At 42.2% G+C, this 13549-nt stretch overlaps 1 protein-coding gene across 2 annotated transcripts in view; it reads right to left on the minus strand.

Annotated features, from left to right (window-relative positions):
* Positions 1-13549, minus strand: part of FTO (FTO alpha-ketoglutarate dependent dioxygenase) — a 335534-nt gene that overhangs the window by 211821 nt on the left and 110164 nt on the right. For both annotated transcript variants that reach the window (XM_036274139.1, XM_036274140.1), the window contains exon 4: positions 3503-3646. In XM_036274139.1, the coding sequence (XP_036130032.1) occupies positions 3503-3646 (144 nt within the window). The remainder of the gene's footprint in view (positions 1-3502; positions 3647-13549) is intronic.

Below are 13549 nucleotides of genomic sequence, written 5' to 3' on the forward strand. Positions count from 1 at the left end.
GTCAGCAGGTCCCAGCCATCTCCCCTGTATCCGAAGGCAGGATTAGAAACTGTGTCTGGGCTATCAGCTCCTATAAAATAACACTCGCTTCTTCTCTTAATCGCCTACAACAGCTAAAGGGACCAAACGTGTATTTTAAAATGTATATGCATTGAAACACATACGTCAAAAGGACAATAGGATTATTTAATATTATTAACTTAACCTACTTCTTCATGCCTCAGAAGTAACTTAATCTACTTCTGAGGCATGAAAAAAAACACATAACTTGGAAAAGAAAGAAGCAGACTGTTGTCATCATCTTCCTTTGTTCTCTTCCTGAACAATTCAGTCCTAGAACCTGAGGCATGGGCACCAGGCTGGGGAGGGGGGGCACGGGAGCCCAGAGCAGGGGTCAGCGCCCGCAAGGGAGGAGGGGGGACGGCCCGACATGCAGTGGCAGAGCCTGAGCGGGCTAAGATGACAGGGTCCAGGCCATGCTTCTGAGTAGCTGTGCAATCATGGCTGAGTCACTGCATCAACCTGACCTGAAGTTTTCTTTCGAGCGCAGCTGAGATCTACTTCTTAGGTTCCTGAGGGGACTGAAGGGTGCTGGACTTGGAATTCGTCCCCGGTAAATGCGGCTGGTGCTCACACACTACTGTTATTCCAGACATGTGTAGGGGTAGAAAAAAAGACTGAAGTGGAGTATACTGAAACAGGCATGAAGGTGATTTTTTAAGTCTTCTTTCATTTTATATTTTTCAGAGTTTCTTTTCTCTAGAATGAGAATACATCACTTTTTTTAATTAGAAAAGAACACACAAGATGTTAATAAATAAGTGGAAGATAGCTGAACATTTATTTACAATGTGCATTTACTACTTTTATAAGCAGAAATTAATAAAGCTATTAAAATGACACCATTCTGCCCAGCCGGTATGGCTCAGTGGTTGAGTGTTGACCCCATGCACCAAGAGGTTGCCGTTTCGACTCCTGGTCAGGGCACATGCCCAGGTTGTGGGCCCAATCCCCAGTGCCAGGCAGGCGGGAGGCAGCCAATCAATGTTCCCTCTCATCGATGTTTCTATCTCTCTCCCCTCTCTCCCTCTAAATGAATAAAAGAAAAAATATATATAAAATGGCACCATTCTGTCATTTATTTTAATGATGCAAATTGCTAATAGAAACTCCTGAACAAAGTAGCCAAAGGAAAGTGGTTTATTGGCTTAAATGAACACCTATTTATACTCGAGGTAAATATCCATATCTGGGTGGTACATTAAAAAATGAGATAATAATCTGTTTTACCTACAAATGATACTCAACAATGGGGCAGAGACTTCAGAATAGAAACTTCATTCCTGAGGCAAACGGGAGAGGCAGGGAAGATGACCTTACCCCTAAAAACATCCCCACAAAGAGAGTTTAGTGAATGAGGGTCAAGTCCAAGTGGTCCAGTTCAGAGGGGAAAGCACTGTACAGAGCTCCTCACTTGCAAGGGTGCCTTCGGATAGGCCCAGGCATGCTGAAACCACTGCAGGTGAAAACGCCTTGAATACACGTAACCTGCTGACCACTGCCACTCAGCCCCGCCCACCTTAACGGTGCTAAGGGCACTGACAGTAGCCTCCCGGTGGGCAGAATCGCCAGAGAGTACAGCACTGCGTAATGCTCGCCAGGGAAAAGGTCAAAATTTAAAGTTCCAAGTATGGTTTCTACTGAATGTTCATTGCTTCCACCTCATCATAAAGCCAAAAAAATCAGAGGTCGAACAATCCTAAGTCAGGGACCATCTGTATATGAAACCTGAAACCCCTTCTGATCCCTGACCTGCCTCACAGTAACTGAAAACAGTCCCGCACTGTCCCTGCACGGCTGTCTGGAGACTGAATGAGATTGCTTACGTGACACTGACTTGTGAACTGTACAGCGATGTGCCGACGGAAGGCATGAGGTTTAGGGCTTACTTAGATCAGTGTTCGACAAATGCAGGAATCAACCCGGGAGAAGAATTTCAGAGGTAGAGGGACACAACATTAAATGCCAGGGAGTCCCACTGTGAGAAGGTCATTCCCTACAAAATGACCTTCCCGTCTTCCTGCCGACGTCAAGGAGAAAATCTCTGGGAGGTACCATTACAGAGTTAACTCCTCTCTCACAGTCACTGATCTCCCTTTTAAAGACAGAATGGGACTCAGACTCAGGATCTTCGGAAAAGAAAAAAAAAAAAAAATGCAGACACTTAATACTGTTTTACTTTACAGATTCATGAAAATTTCTAGTTATGCGAGGAGATACTGGCTTTCCATCTAAAATAGTAATATAAAACCTCCCACTAAAATAAAGTCATTCCATGAAAACGAGCTGGGTCCATTTAGAGAGAAACATCAGGTAGTGGCGGTAAGGTGCAATGTGGATACGGCAAGAACCCAAGCTGGCGTGCGAAGGACGGACGTTTGGAGAATACTTCACGAGGTAACGGCCTAAAGAGCTATTGCAAAACCCAAATTCCTAGAAGGCAAGGACCAAGGTTTATCCATCCCCAGTATCTCCTCCAGAACCTTATGCAGTCTGGAGAACATAGTGGGTCCACTAAAAATACTTAATTAACTGGGAAATAATCGGATCATAAATACTGCATTCGAGCCACAGTGCTTCCTGGCTCCATGACCAGCACATGAGTGGACCCCAGCAGGCAGGAGTGAAATAAGCCCAGGATAAGCAACAGCTACAGCCAAGGAGAGCACAGACCCTGAGAGCTTGAGGAGTAAAAGAGGATACTGTACATCGGAAAACAACGAGAACGCCCAAAACAAAACACTAAACTCAGAGTAAAGAAGCAAAAACACAGCTCCCCGAACTGCACAGGTTCAGTTCACCAAACCACAGGTGAAGCACGGCTTCCGGAAACACTACAGGACACTCATTCTCACCAAGGACTTATACAGACAGGGAAATATTTTTAAAACTTCATGATGATAAGTTGTTTTAGATGATTTAGTGGCTCTGATGAAGACTCCTGAGAATTGTTTAGAACATTTGCAGGACTCCAGAAACAATGAGAAAGAAAAGTAACTTTTAAAAATTAGCAGTATCTCAAAAAGCAAACAAATAAACTAGTTACATGTATAAGTTTCATTGTCACTATAAAATACTTGAAAAGTTGCCCGGCTGGTGTGGCTCAGTGGTTGAGCATCAAACCATGCACCAAGAGCTCACCAATTCAATTCCCAGCCGGGGCACGTGCCCAGGTTGTGGGCCTGATCCCCAGTGGAGAGCACACAGGAGGTAGCCAATCGATGTTCTCTCTCATCAATGTTTCTCTCTCTCTCTCCCTCTCCTTTCCTCTTTCTCTAAAATCAATAAAGAGAAAAAAAAAAACAACATTAAAAAACAAAACCATGAACTTCTAAAAAAAAATACTTGAAAAATTTATTTCAAAAGACATATTCAAAATATGTACCCAATAATGTAAAACTTAGACAACAGAGCATCAATAGGGCTTTGAAACTCCAATTACCAAGCATGAAATAGCAGTCTCCTTGGTGAAGGGGTATTGCCAAGCCAGGTGTCTCTATGTCCCAGGAGATCTTGAAACCAACATGCCAAACGTCAGGATCCCTGCCTTCCAGTTGAGGATCATCCTCACTTCCCTCTTCGGGGCCTGTCCAAAGAGAAGAGAGCGATCAGAAAGGTTCCATCTCAAGTTCTGGGTACTATCATAGTTACCTTAGGAATAACTGAAGTTTTAATAAAAATATCCTTCTTTTATATCATATTTTTAAAAATAAATAATTTTGAGAATATTTTTAATATGCTGTTTATTTCTTAATAAAAAAATTTTAACATAGTGAGGAAATAACCACAGGTATCAAGGGAAAAAAAAGATTATTTGGTTAAATTCCATGCAAATAAGTTAGAACATCTAGATTAAATAGTTAGTTTTTAGAAATATATTAATAACTAAATCCACCCAGAAGAGTAGAAAAGCTAAATAAGACACAGAAGATAAAGAGAAAGTTGTCAAGAAACTCTCAGGAAAACACAGGCCTAGAGAATTACAAATGAGAATACTACCAAACAATTAAGAAGTAATTCAATACACTTTCAATTGTTTAAGAGCATAGAAATAGAAAAGTTTCCAAATTCTTTTCTTGGAGATAGACTAGTATGTATCCAAACACACACACACACACACACACACACATACACAATCAACCGGTCTCACATCTGATAATCAGTACAAAATCCCTAAATATAACATAAGAAAATAGAATTCAAACACAGCATCATATTATAAAAATAACAGTCCACAACAAAGTAGAACTTATTTCAGGAATACAAGAATAGGTCAATATACACAAAAAAAGCATGAGTCACCAGAATACACAAAAGTACTCAATAAAATATATCCTTTCATAATGAAAACCTTAATAAAATGGATATAGGTGGCTAGCTCCTTAACATGCTAAAACAAAGATCTACTCAACCTCAAAGCCAACATCATATTTTCGAAAGAAATGTTCCCAAAGTTAGGAATTAGAAAACAATGTCCTTTATCACTACAGTGACTCATCATTATTCAGGGAGGAATGGCCAACATGATGATGATCTCTGGAGTGGCATAACAGAGGAACCCTAATTAGATGCAAAAAGAGGTAATAAATGTTTTAATAAGAAAAACATTCTTTTGCAAATGCCATGATTACTTATCTGCAAATCAACCTGAATAAAATATCCCAAGCAATAGGTGAATTAAGAAAGTGCTAGCTACCAAGTATGCTTATAAAAAATACCTAGTAAGATTCTCATATGAGCATTGTCTATATGAAGAAAAACTTTAAAACATTATTAAAGGACACACACAAAATATTTAAACAAATGTAATGACATATTATATTCTTGGGAAATAAGACTGAACATCAAGGGAATGTCAGTTCTCCCCAAATTCATCCATAAATTTGACACGAACACAGTAAAAACACCAACAGGACTGACTCTCAGGTGAATAGGGTTGGTCACTAGGCAAGCTGATTATATAGTTCACATGGAAACATGAATAAGCAAGTTTCACCAGCTCTCTGTACGTTATATGATAAACATCAATAATCAAGTAGAATAATGGCTAAAAGTTAAGAAGATAAAATACTTAAAAGGAGATAAAATGAGTCTGTAAACATAAAAAGGATATGCAAACATATTTATGTCATTTCAAAGTAAAGCCACAATAGATATTTTTCACCTATCAGATCAGAAAATATCAAACACTTTGATAAAATATAGTATTAGCAAAGTGGCACACTTGTAACCTTTGTAGAGGACAATTTGGCAATACCTATCAAAATTACAAACGCAAAAACCCTTTGAACTTAGAGGAATTCCACAAGTCCAATTTTATGAATGTATACTAAAATTTCTACCTGCAGAGATTGCAAAACGACTTTGAGCACGGATATATATTGTAGCAGTGTTTATAAGAGCAAAAGATCAGAAATAACCTAGGTATCCATCCATAAGTTTCTGTCCTCTGATCAAATCATCTATAACTCAACTTTTTAAAAAAAAAAAACATGATTTCAGCTATAAAGACAACAATGTTCAGGCAGTTTCAATACCATTGGGTAATAAGTGGTCATCCTGATAGGCTAACAGGCTGGCTGCCTACTTTCCCTCTAACTTCCATCCTAACACTCTTCTCAATGTGGCACCAATCAAGTCATGAACGACAAACAGAGACGGTAATTCCAATCAGTGTTTCCCGATGTCTCCCATAAATCCAGCACCTTTGAAATCTGCTCATTAAAATAATGTTCCACCGAAAGCTTGTTTCCTCCTTGGGCTGGGGCGGGAAGAGGGAAGCTGTAGGTTTGATAAATTTTTTATTGCACAAGTATAGTGTTGCTCACTTTCTCAATGAAATCCATGTGTAATTATCCATAACAACTGCCAGTGGTTACTCTTGCCCTGTGTTATTTTGGAAACGCGCAGAGGCTCCTACTTGCCTTGAAGCCTCCGGAACATTGAAAAGCTTTTAAGAGTCCCAGTGTTTGGTACATTCCCAGCTCCCGCTCACCAAACTGTTACAGAGGTCAAAGCTGTACCATAATTAAAATTAAAATTTTATAAATTAAGAAGAAGCGAAGTTTAAATGTAAGGTTTTAATGTCTAATGCTCACCCCCGTCCCAAATTCATCAATTTGATTTTTTATGCTACATAGTTTATAGAAAAAATTAGTTCCACTCAATAACAGATCAATGCCATCAAATATTTTGTCTACACTTTTAAAGCTACATGCAACCACTGTTAGAGATGAAACAAAGAAGTTTGAGCATGAAGGAAGAGATGGCAGTTTTAATCAAAACATATCGTTTGAATTTTCATACCATAGTTAATAAACACCATTAATATTGTGTGTCAATAATTTCCCTGATATGTAAGTATATATTCATCATCACCACACATTAAAAAATAGCCCTATTTCTTTGGCCAAGCACAGAGATTTCTAAGACTCTGGCCCTCCAAATGATTTTCTCTGCTCCCTGAACCCCACACCTAGAGAGGCTTAGGTAGGTCCCTTCCTATCCACGTCACAGATCTGAAGGCAGGAGAGACCCGGAAATTACAGATGATCAGCTGTTATATGAAGCCTAATGGTACTTTCTCTGCCCTGGATTCACCTATGACATTTAGTGTATGGATGGAAAATCTGTCATTTTTTATTTATGTTTTTTATTTCAGTATAGTTGATATAAAATTATATATTGGTTATATTGGTTTCAGGCACCAACTATAATTATTTGACATTTGTATACCTTAAATGGTGATTCCCCCACTAATTCTAGTCATTGTCTGTCACCGTGGACACATCACATTACTGACTACAGTCTCCTTCCCCTTTCACTCATCCCCCATCCCTTCCCTTCAGGTAACCATCACTGTGGTCTCTGTTCTTGTTTTGTTTGCTTTGTTTTCAGATTCCATGAATCTGTTTTGTAAACTGGAGGGAGCCAGAAGTGAGATGGGAAAGTGTGAGCCTGGGAAGACACAGGAGGGGAATAGCGGGCAGGTGCAGAGGAACACAATCGATGCTGAGCTGCAAGAGTATCATGCATGACAGGGATTTGCAAGAAAAGAAGCTAGCGAGGTGGGGAGAGGCCAGGGCACGGAGTGCTTTGTGACCCACATAAGGGACAGACACTCGAGACTTCTGATAGATCAGAGCTGCTGTTGAGAATGATCCCTCTGGAAGGCAGAAGCTTCTATGGGCAGACTCTGTATAATTTTTCTGCACAGGTTTCCAAGTGGCGTAAGCTGTAGAGCATCTGGAAACCCTCCTGAAGGACTATCCCGAGGAAAGTGAGATGAGCCAGGGAGAAGCCTCCCGAAGAGTCTGCAAGGTGGAAATGCTCTGCTGCAGGCTGGGAGGACAGGAGGCCAGCTCGCTGCCAGCACAGAGCATCTCCTTCCAAGCCGCTGTGGAGTGAAGGTCCGTGGCAGTGGAGGATTCCCATGCGTGTGAGGGAAAACCTACTCCGTCCCGGTGCGGAATCTGTAACGAGAAGCTGCTCCCAGACGCCTCGGAAGACGCAACCCAGGGCACACGTAGCCCCTTGACACAGATAAACTGAAAAACTTAATTGGAAGTTTCCTGGGATTTCAGGAGAAATACTGAAAACTACTTACTGAAAAACGTAAAGCCCTTCACCGTGATGTCTGGCTTTGTCAGCTTTCAGGTTAAGCATTTGAAAAAATTAACTTTAAGATGTAAATAATTCACGTACCTAGGAGAACCTCATTACATCATGTTGCATGGACTCGGTGGGAAAAGTGAAAGTGAGGACAGGAGAGAAAAATTGCTCTGGGCTCTCAGCTAAAGCTTCAAAACCATGACATGAGCTAAAGTCAAATGCGAAATGAGGACAGGAAGCGGAAATACTTCTCAAACAACACTTCCTCCAAACCAGAGCTGACAACGGAGGCTAGGGAACCTTGGGCAACCGGGGACCTGGACGCTTACAGGAAACCTTTATGTTGTACATGACACAGAAGACCACAACCAAACGTGATTCATCAAAAGAGGGTAATTATTTGTTCATCTAGCTTCAGGCAAAGCTTTACCCAGAGTTCAAAGTACATGTCTAAGACGGAGTTTCTCTCCTTCCCAAAACTCATGAAAAAGAGAGAGCGTGGCTGCAAAGCTGGGGCAGTCGTGAGAAGCTGCTTGGCCTCGAGAGAGGAGAGCCCAGCTCAGGAAGCGTGCGAGATGAAGGGGAAGACCCGGAAACAGATCACAGTGCTACTGCCAAGACGAGGTCCACTTGGCACCAGAGAGACTTCTGGTCTTAGTATGAAGTGGAGCAAATCCTCATCTTTTAAATTAAGACTGTTTAGGCCCGGCCAGTGTGGCTCAGTGGATTGAGCGTCACCCCACAGACTGAGAGGTCCCTGTTCAATTCCCAGTCGGGGCAATGCCGGGTCGCGGGCTTGATCCCCAGTAGGGAGCATGCAGGAGGTAGCCGATCGATGTTTCTCTCTCATATCAATGTTTCTATTTCTCTTTCCTTTCTCTCTTGAAAATCAATAAAAACATTTTTAATAATAAAAAAATAAATTAAGACTGTTTAGGTAAGATATTTGCTATTTGAAATTGAAAGATTCCTAACTCTGAGCAGAGATTGTAGTTACAGAAATCAAAGAGATACTGGATAATGAGCATAATGTAAATGAACAGCACAAACCACTCAAGAATAAAAACACTTACTGATTTGGGCAACGAATGCTTACTAACTTTCCATTATATGCAGACACAAAGAAGAAGCAGGATGCAAACGATGCCTTCAAAGAGCTACAATTCTAATTCAAATATGTGTAAAACTAATGTATGACCCAAGTCAAGACAGTGGTTACTGTTGGGGGAAGACCATACGGAAGGCAGCATTCCTGAGGTGCCAGCATGTTTTATTTACTGATCTGTGTGCTAGCTACATTCACTTTGTTGCAATTCATCAAGCTGTACATTAATGACCTATGTTATATTTCAGTATTTTAAAAAGATGAAAACCTCAGTAGACCAGTTGGAAGGTAATGTTAAGGAAATCTCTCAGAGAACAGATTTTAAAAATCCAAAACCACTGAAAATAAGAGAATAAATTTTTAAAACTTAGAGGAACAGTCTAGAAGGTTCAACAACCAAAACATAGATTCTAGAGAAAATTCAAGGGGAAGAAATAACAAATTCAAGAAAAAATCCCACACTGAAGAATATGGGTGTCCAGATTGAAAGGACCTACCAAATGCCAGTATCATGGATGAAAAAAAAATCATATGAAAGTATAAAACATTAGAAAGAATGCAACAAAAAATAGCCCCAGCCCCAGCCCCGGCCAGTTTGGTCCAGCGGTTAGAGCGTCGGCCTGCGGTCCAGAGAGACCCAGGTTCAGTTCCGGCTAAGGGCACGTACCTCGGTTGCAGTTTGTCCCCGGCCCTGGTTGGGTCATGCAGGTGGCAGCCACTCAATGTGTCCCTTTCACATCGATGTTTGTTTCTCTGTCTCTCTCTCTCTCTATCTCTCTCTCTCTATCTCTCTCTCTCTCTGTCTCTCTCTCTCTGTCTTCCTCTCCCTCCCTCCCACTCTATCTGAACAAAAAAATGAAAAAATGTCCTCAGGTGAGGATAAAAAAAAAAAAATGACAACTAAACTACAGCACAACCATCCTTCAGAACCACCTGACGCCAAGCTGAATGGAAGTCCTACAACTAGGACATTAAAGCAGCAGCTGCACTGAGAATGGTAGGAGGGTGGAGGTGTGGACGGGCTGGTCCCACACCCACGTGTGACGGATAAAAATCAGGGGGACACCTTGAGTGGGAAGGTTCTCCCTGAGGTGCGAGGGGTCCCCATCCCACAACAGGTCCCCCTGGCTGGTTTGGCTCAGACGTTAGAGCGTTGGCCTGTGGGCCAAAGAGTCATGGGTTCGATTCCAGTCAAGGTTACAGTTAGATTCCCCCGCTCTGATTGGGGTCCTGCAGGAGGCAACTAGTCGATGTGTCTCTTGCATCAATGTTTCCCTCTGTCCCTCCCTCCTTCCCTCCTTCCCTCCCTCCCACTCTATCTGTAAATAAATAAATAAATAAATAAATAAAATCAATAGAAAAACATCCTTGAGTGAGGATTAAACAAACAACTTATATATATATATATATATATATATATATATATGCAGTTTACTGTATGCAAGTTATACTTCAGTAAAGCTATTGAGAGAGGGGATGCCAGCCAGTCTTGACTGTGGCTTTGACAAGTGGGAGATGTCACTGGTCTTTCCTGGTGGAAAGATGAGCCGGGTAGGAACCCGTCTCTCACCTCTGGTCTCTTATCTGGCCCATGTCTCTAGTCTGGGTGACTGTGACAGGCTTCAGCTCCCTGGCTGCCCACGGAGCCTCCCTCCTAGTCACACTGCATGGCTCCCCATCTCCCACCAGGACAAGCCTGGTACTCTAGGGCCCTAAATTCCCCCCACCACCCACCCCTAGCCTTGCCTGTCTGCACAGCTGTTACTTTTTCTCTCTTCTCACCCTAGTCCATCCACACTTCTGCTTCCGAAACTTCCCAACATCACGCTGTATCTCTGGGCCCTCCTGCTCCCTCTGCACAGCTGGTCTCTCGGCTCACGCCCTGCTTCCAGCCTCTGCTGAAATGCCTCCTTCTAAAGCAGGCCTGGCCTCCCACTGGACTGTGAGCTGTGCCTCCCCCCACCCCCGTCATCCACTCTACTGGTTCGTTTATTTTCTGTCTCTCCTTGCTGAAAATAAGCTCTATGAGGGCAGGGATTTTTGTTCATTGTTATATGGCCAGCGTCTAGACATGTGCTTGGCAAACAGTAGATGCTTACCGTTGACTGAATAAATCCTTGCATGAGGGTATAAGAACATGTGACTTATAAGACCAAACAGGCTTTACTGAGCAGTGAGTGTGACTTCACCATAAAACAAGGTAAATGAGTTTTGAGACCTTAGGCAGGAATGCTGGGAGGCTAAGAAAAACATCAAATCTCAGAGCATTTTTATAAATGATGAATGCTGCCCTGGCCAGTTTGGCTCAGCGGTTAGAGCGTCAGCCTGCGGTCCAGAGAGATCTGGGTTCGGTTCCCGCTAAGGGCACGTAGCTCGGTTGCAGTTTGTCCCAGGCCCTGGTTGGGTCGTGTGGGTGGCAACCACTCGACGCGTCCCTTTTACGTCGATGTTTCTCTCTCTCTCTCTCTCTCTCTCTCTCTCTCTCTCTCTCTCCCTCCCTCCCTCCCTCCCTCCCACTCTATCTGAACAAAATATGGAAAAATGTCCTTCGGTGAGGATAAAAAATAAATAAATAAATAAATGATGAATGCTCCCAAATCCTAAGCTGCAATTACAATGTAGCTTTCAGTGGTCTTAAAGATGAGCTAAGAAACATAAAGATTTAACAATTATGGGAATCAATTTTCATCTGTAAGTGGATTCAGCTTTTCCCAAGTCAAAGACATGAATGGGAATCTGAGAGTTAAAAGAAAATCATTGCAAAGTCTCTACTTTCTAGCCTGTCACTCATGCAACAGGGGGCGTGGACTGGCCTCTCTTTTCCCCCTTGGCCCTTTATGGGACACCGAGAAAATAATAACAAGAATTTGCAATATTTGGCAACCTCTGGCAGTTAGGTATCTTAAGAACTGTTTTTCCTATAAAGACAATGTCGCAGAAAATGTGTCCTTCCAAGTAAACAAAAATGGTAACCAATAGTTATTTTGTTGAAGTGATCTTCTTGAAGGTGTTCCAGTCTAAGAACAAGGTATAGGACCATATTAAGCAATGGGTTTTTAATACCTTCCCTGCTAAAATTTGTGTACACACACACACACACACACACACACACACACACACCCTGGAGTGACTAGCAATTGCCAACAAAGCTAGAAGAGAAAAATCAAATACTCTGCCTATTTTCACATGGTGTCCCAAAGCCGTTCCTGATTAAAAATTGTACCATTTCAATCTTCTTACAGGAGAGATCTAGGACTGCTTAGGAAGCCAATGAATGTACTATGTAATTACACGTATCCTAGACAAATTTCTTCTCAATGACCCCTATTCACAGAAATAAACCAAAGAGGGATGCCTGGCTCATTATACACCTACATGAAGATTTCACTGGGAAAAGGTATTGAGAGCAAAGTCCAGAAAGATTTTAAGCTTCACCTGAATTTAATTTCAGCAGGAAGTAATCTCCTCTTTTCTGAACTCCCAACGCATTTTCCGTGAATCTTCCCCGCGGCACGTAATGTTCTCTCATCACTAAGTACTGTGAGACCTTGGACAAGCCACCTCCATTCTCCCCACCTCCCCGTTTTCATCTGTGACCTGAGAGGCTTGAAACAGGTGACTTCAGAAGTCCTCCAGACCAGGTGTTTCATCATTTCGTCATTATGATCACAAGAGCGCACCTTAGCTCACCTCTCCCCTCGAGGCGAGGGGGCATCCGACTGACCTCTGGAGTCGCCACACTATCTAGAACAGAACTTCCCCTAGCAAGTGCTCAACAAACAAGTTCAAGAACACAGAAAACAGTATAGTCTTTCTGAAATGTCCGCTCTCTGCCCTTTTCAAGCCCTTTCCAACCCCAAACATGATTTTAACCCAAATGGCCCTCTTCAAGTCCACCTTAATTCACCTCTGGCAGGGTCCTAAGGAGGCCAGAGAAACAAACATATCACTTGTCACCTGAAGGAGTCACTTGGAAGAAATGCACCACGAAAAAGTTTCAAGGCATCTGACCCAACGTCAGGCGTGTGGCCAGAGACCTCAAGAGAGTCCCATTCCGAAGAGCTAACACATGCCAGCCGTTGAGGGTCTGTGTAGAAAGATGCAGCAGACACTGAGGAGAGAGAAGTGAGGGCATCGGGACCTGCAAGGAAGAGTGAGAAGAACATCCCCGTAACCTATGCAGAGGTAGGCATCTTTAAAAATCCAAATCCTAGAAACATCTCTATGGCAGGGACAGGGAACGCCTGCTCATGAGGCATTCATTCAGCCAAAGCTGTTAGGACTCTGAAGCCAAAATGCCTAGGTTCAAATCCTAGTTGTACTAATTCATAGCTGTGTAGCCATGGAAAAGCAAATCATCCTTCTGTGCCTCGGTTTCCCGATCTGTAAAATGAGGATAACAGTAGTAATTCATTCATGGGGTTGTAAAAATTAAATGAGTTAATGCATGTAAAATGCTTATACCATTGGCTGGCACATAGTAGGTGCTCAATACAAGAGAGCTCTCAGTATTGCTATTATTATTAGAGAGGCTTCTGGGAATCTCAAGGGTTACAGATCCCAATCTTACAGGTCCTCCTCCAGGTGATAACAGGGTAAACCTTTATATATTTATATGTATTTGTACACTTTATCAGTCTTAACTACTCTCGACCACAGAAACTATTCATTAAAATTTAAATTCCTTTCTGAGAGATATTCTAGATTTCAAAAGCTACTGGGTCACCCACGCTCTGGGAGGACAATGGGACTATTAAGCTGCAGGCTGGGAGG

Source organism: Molossus molossus, unplaced genomic scaffold (assembly GCF_014108415.1).
Source record: "Molossus molossus isolate mMolMol1 unplaced genomic scaffold, mMolMol1.p scaffold_m16_p_21, whole genome shotgun sequence".
Taxonomy (NCBI): Eukaryota; Metazoa; Chordata; class Mammalia; order Chiroptera; family Molossidae; genus Molossus; species Molossus molossus.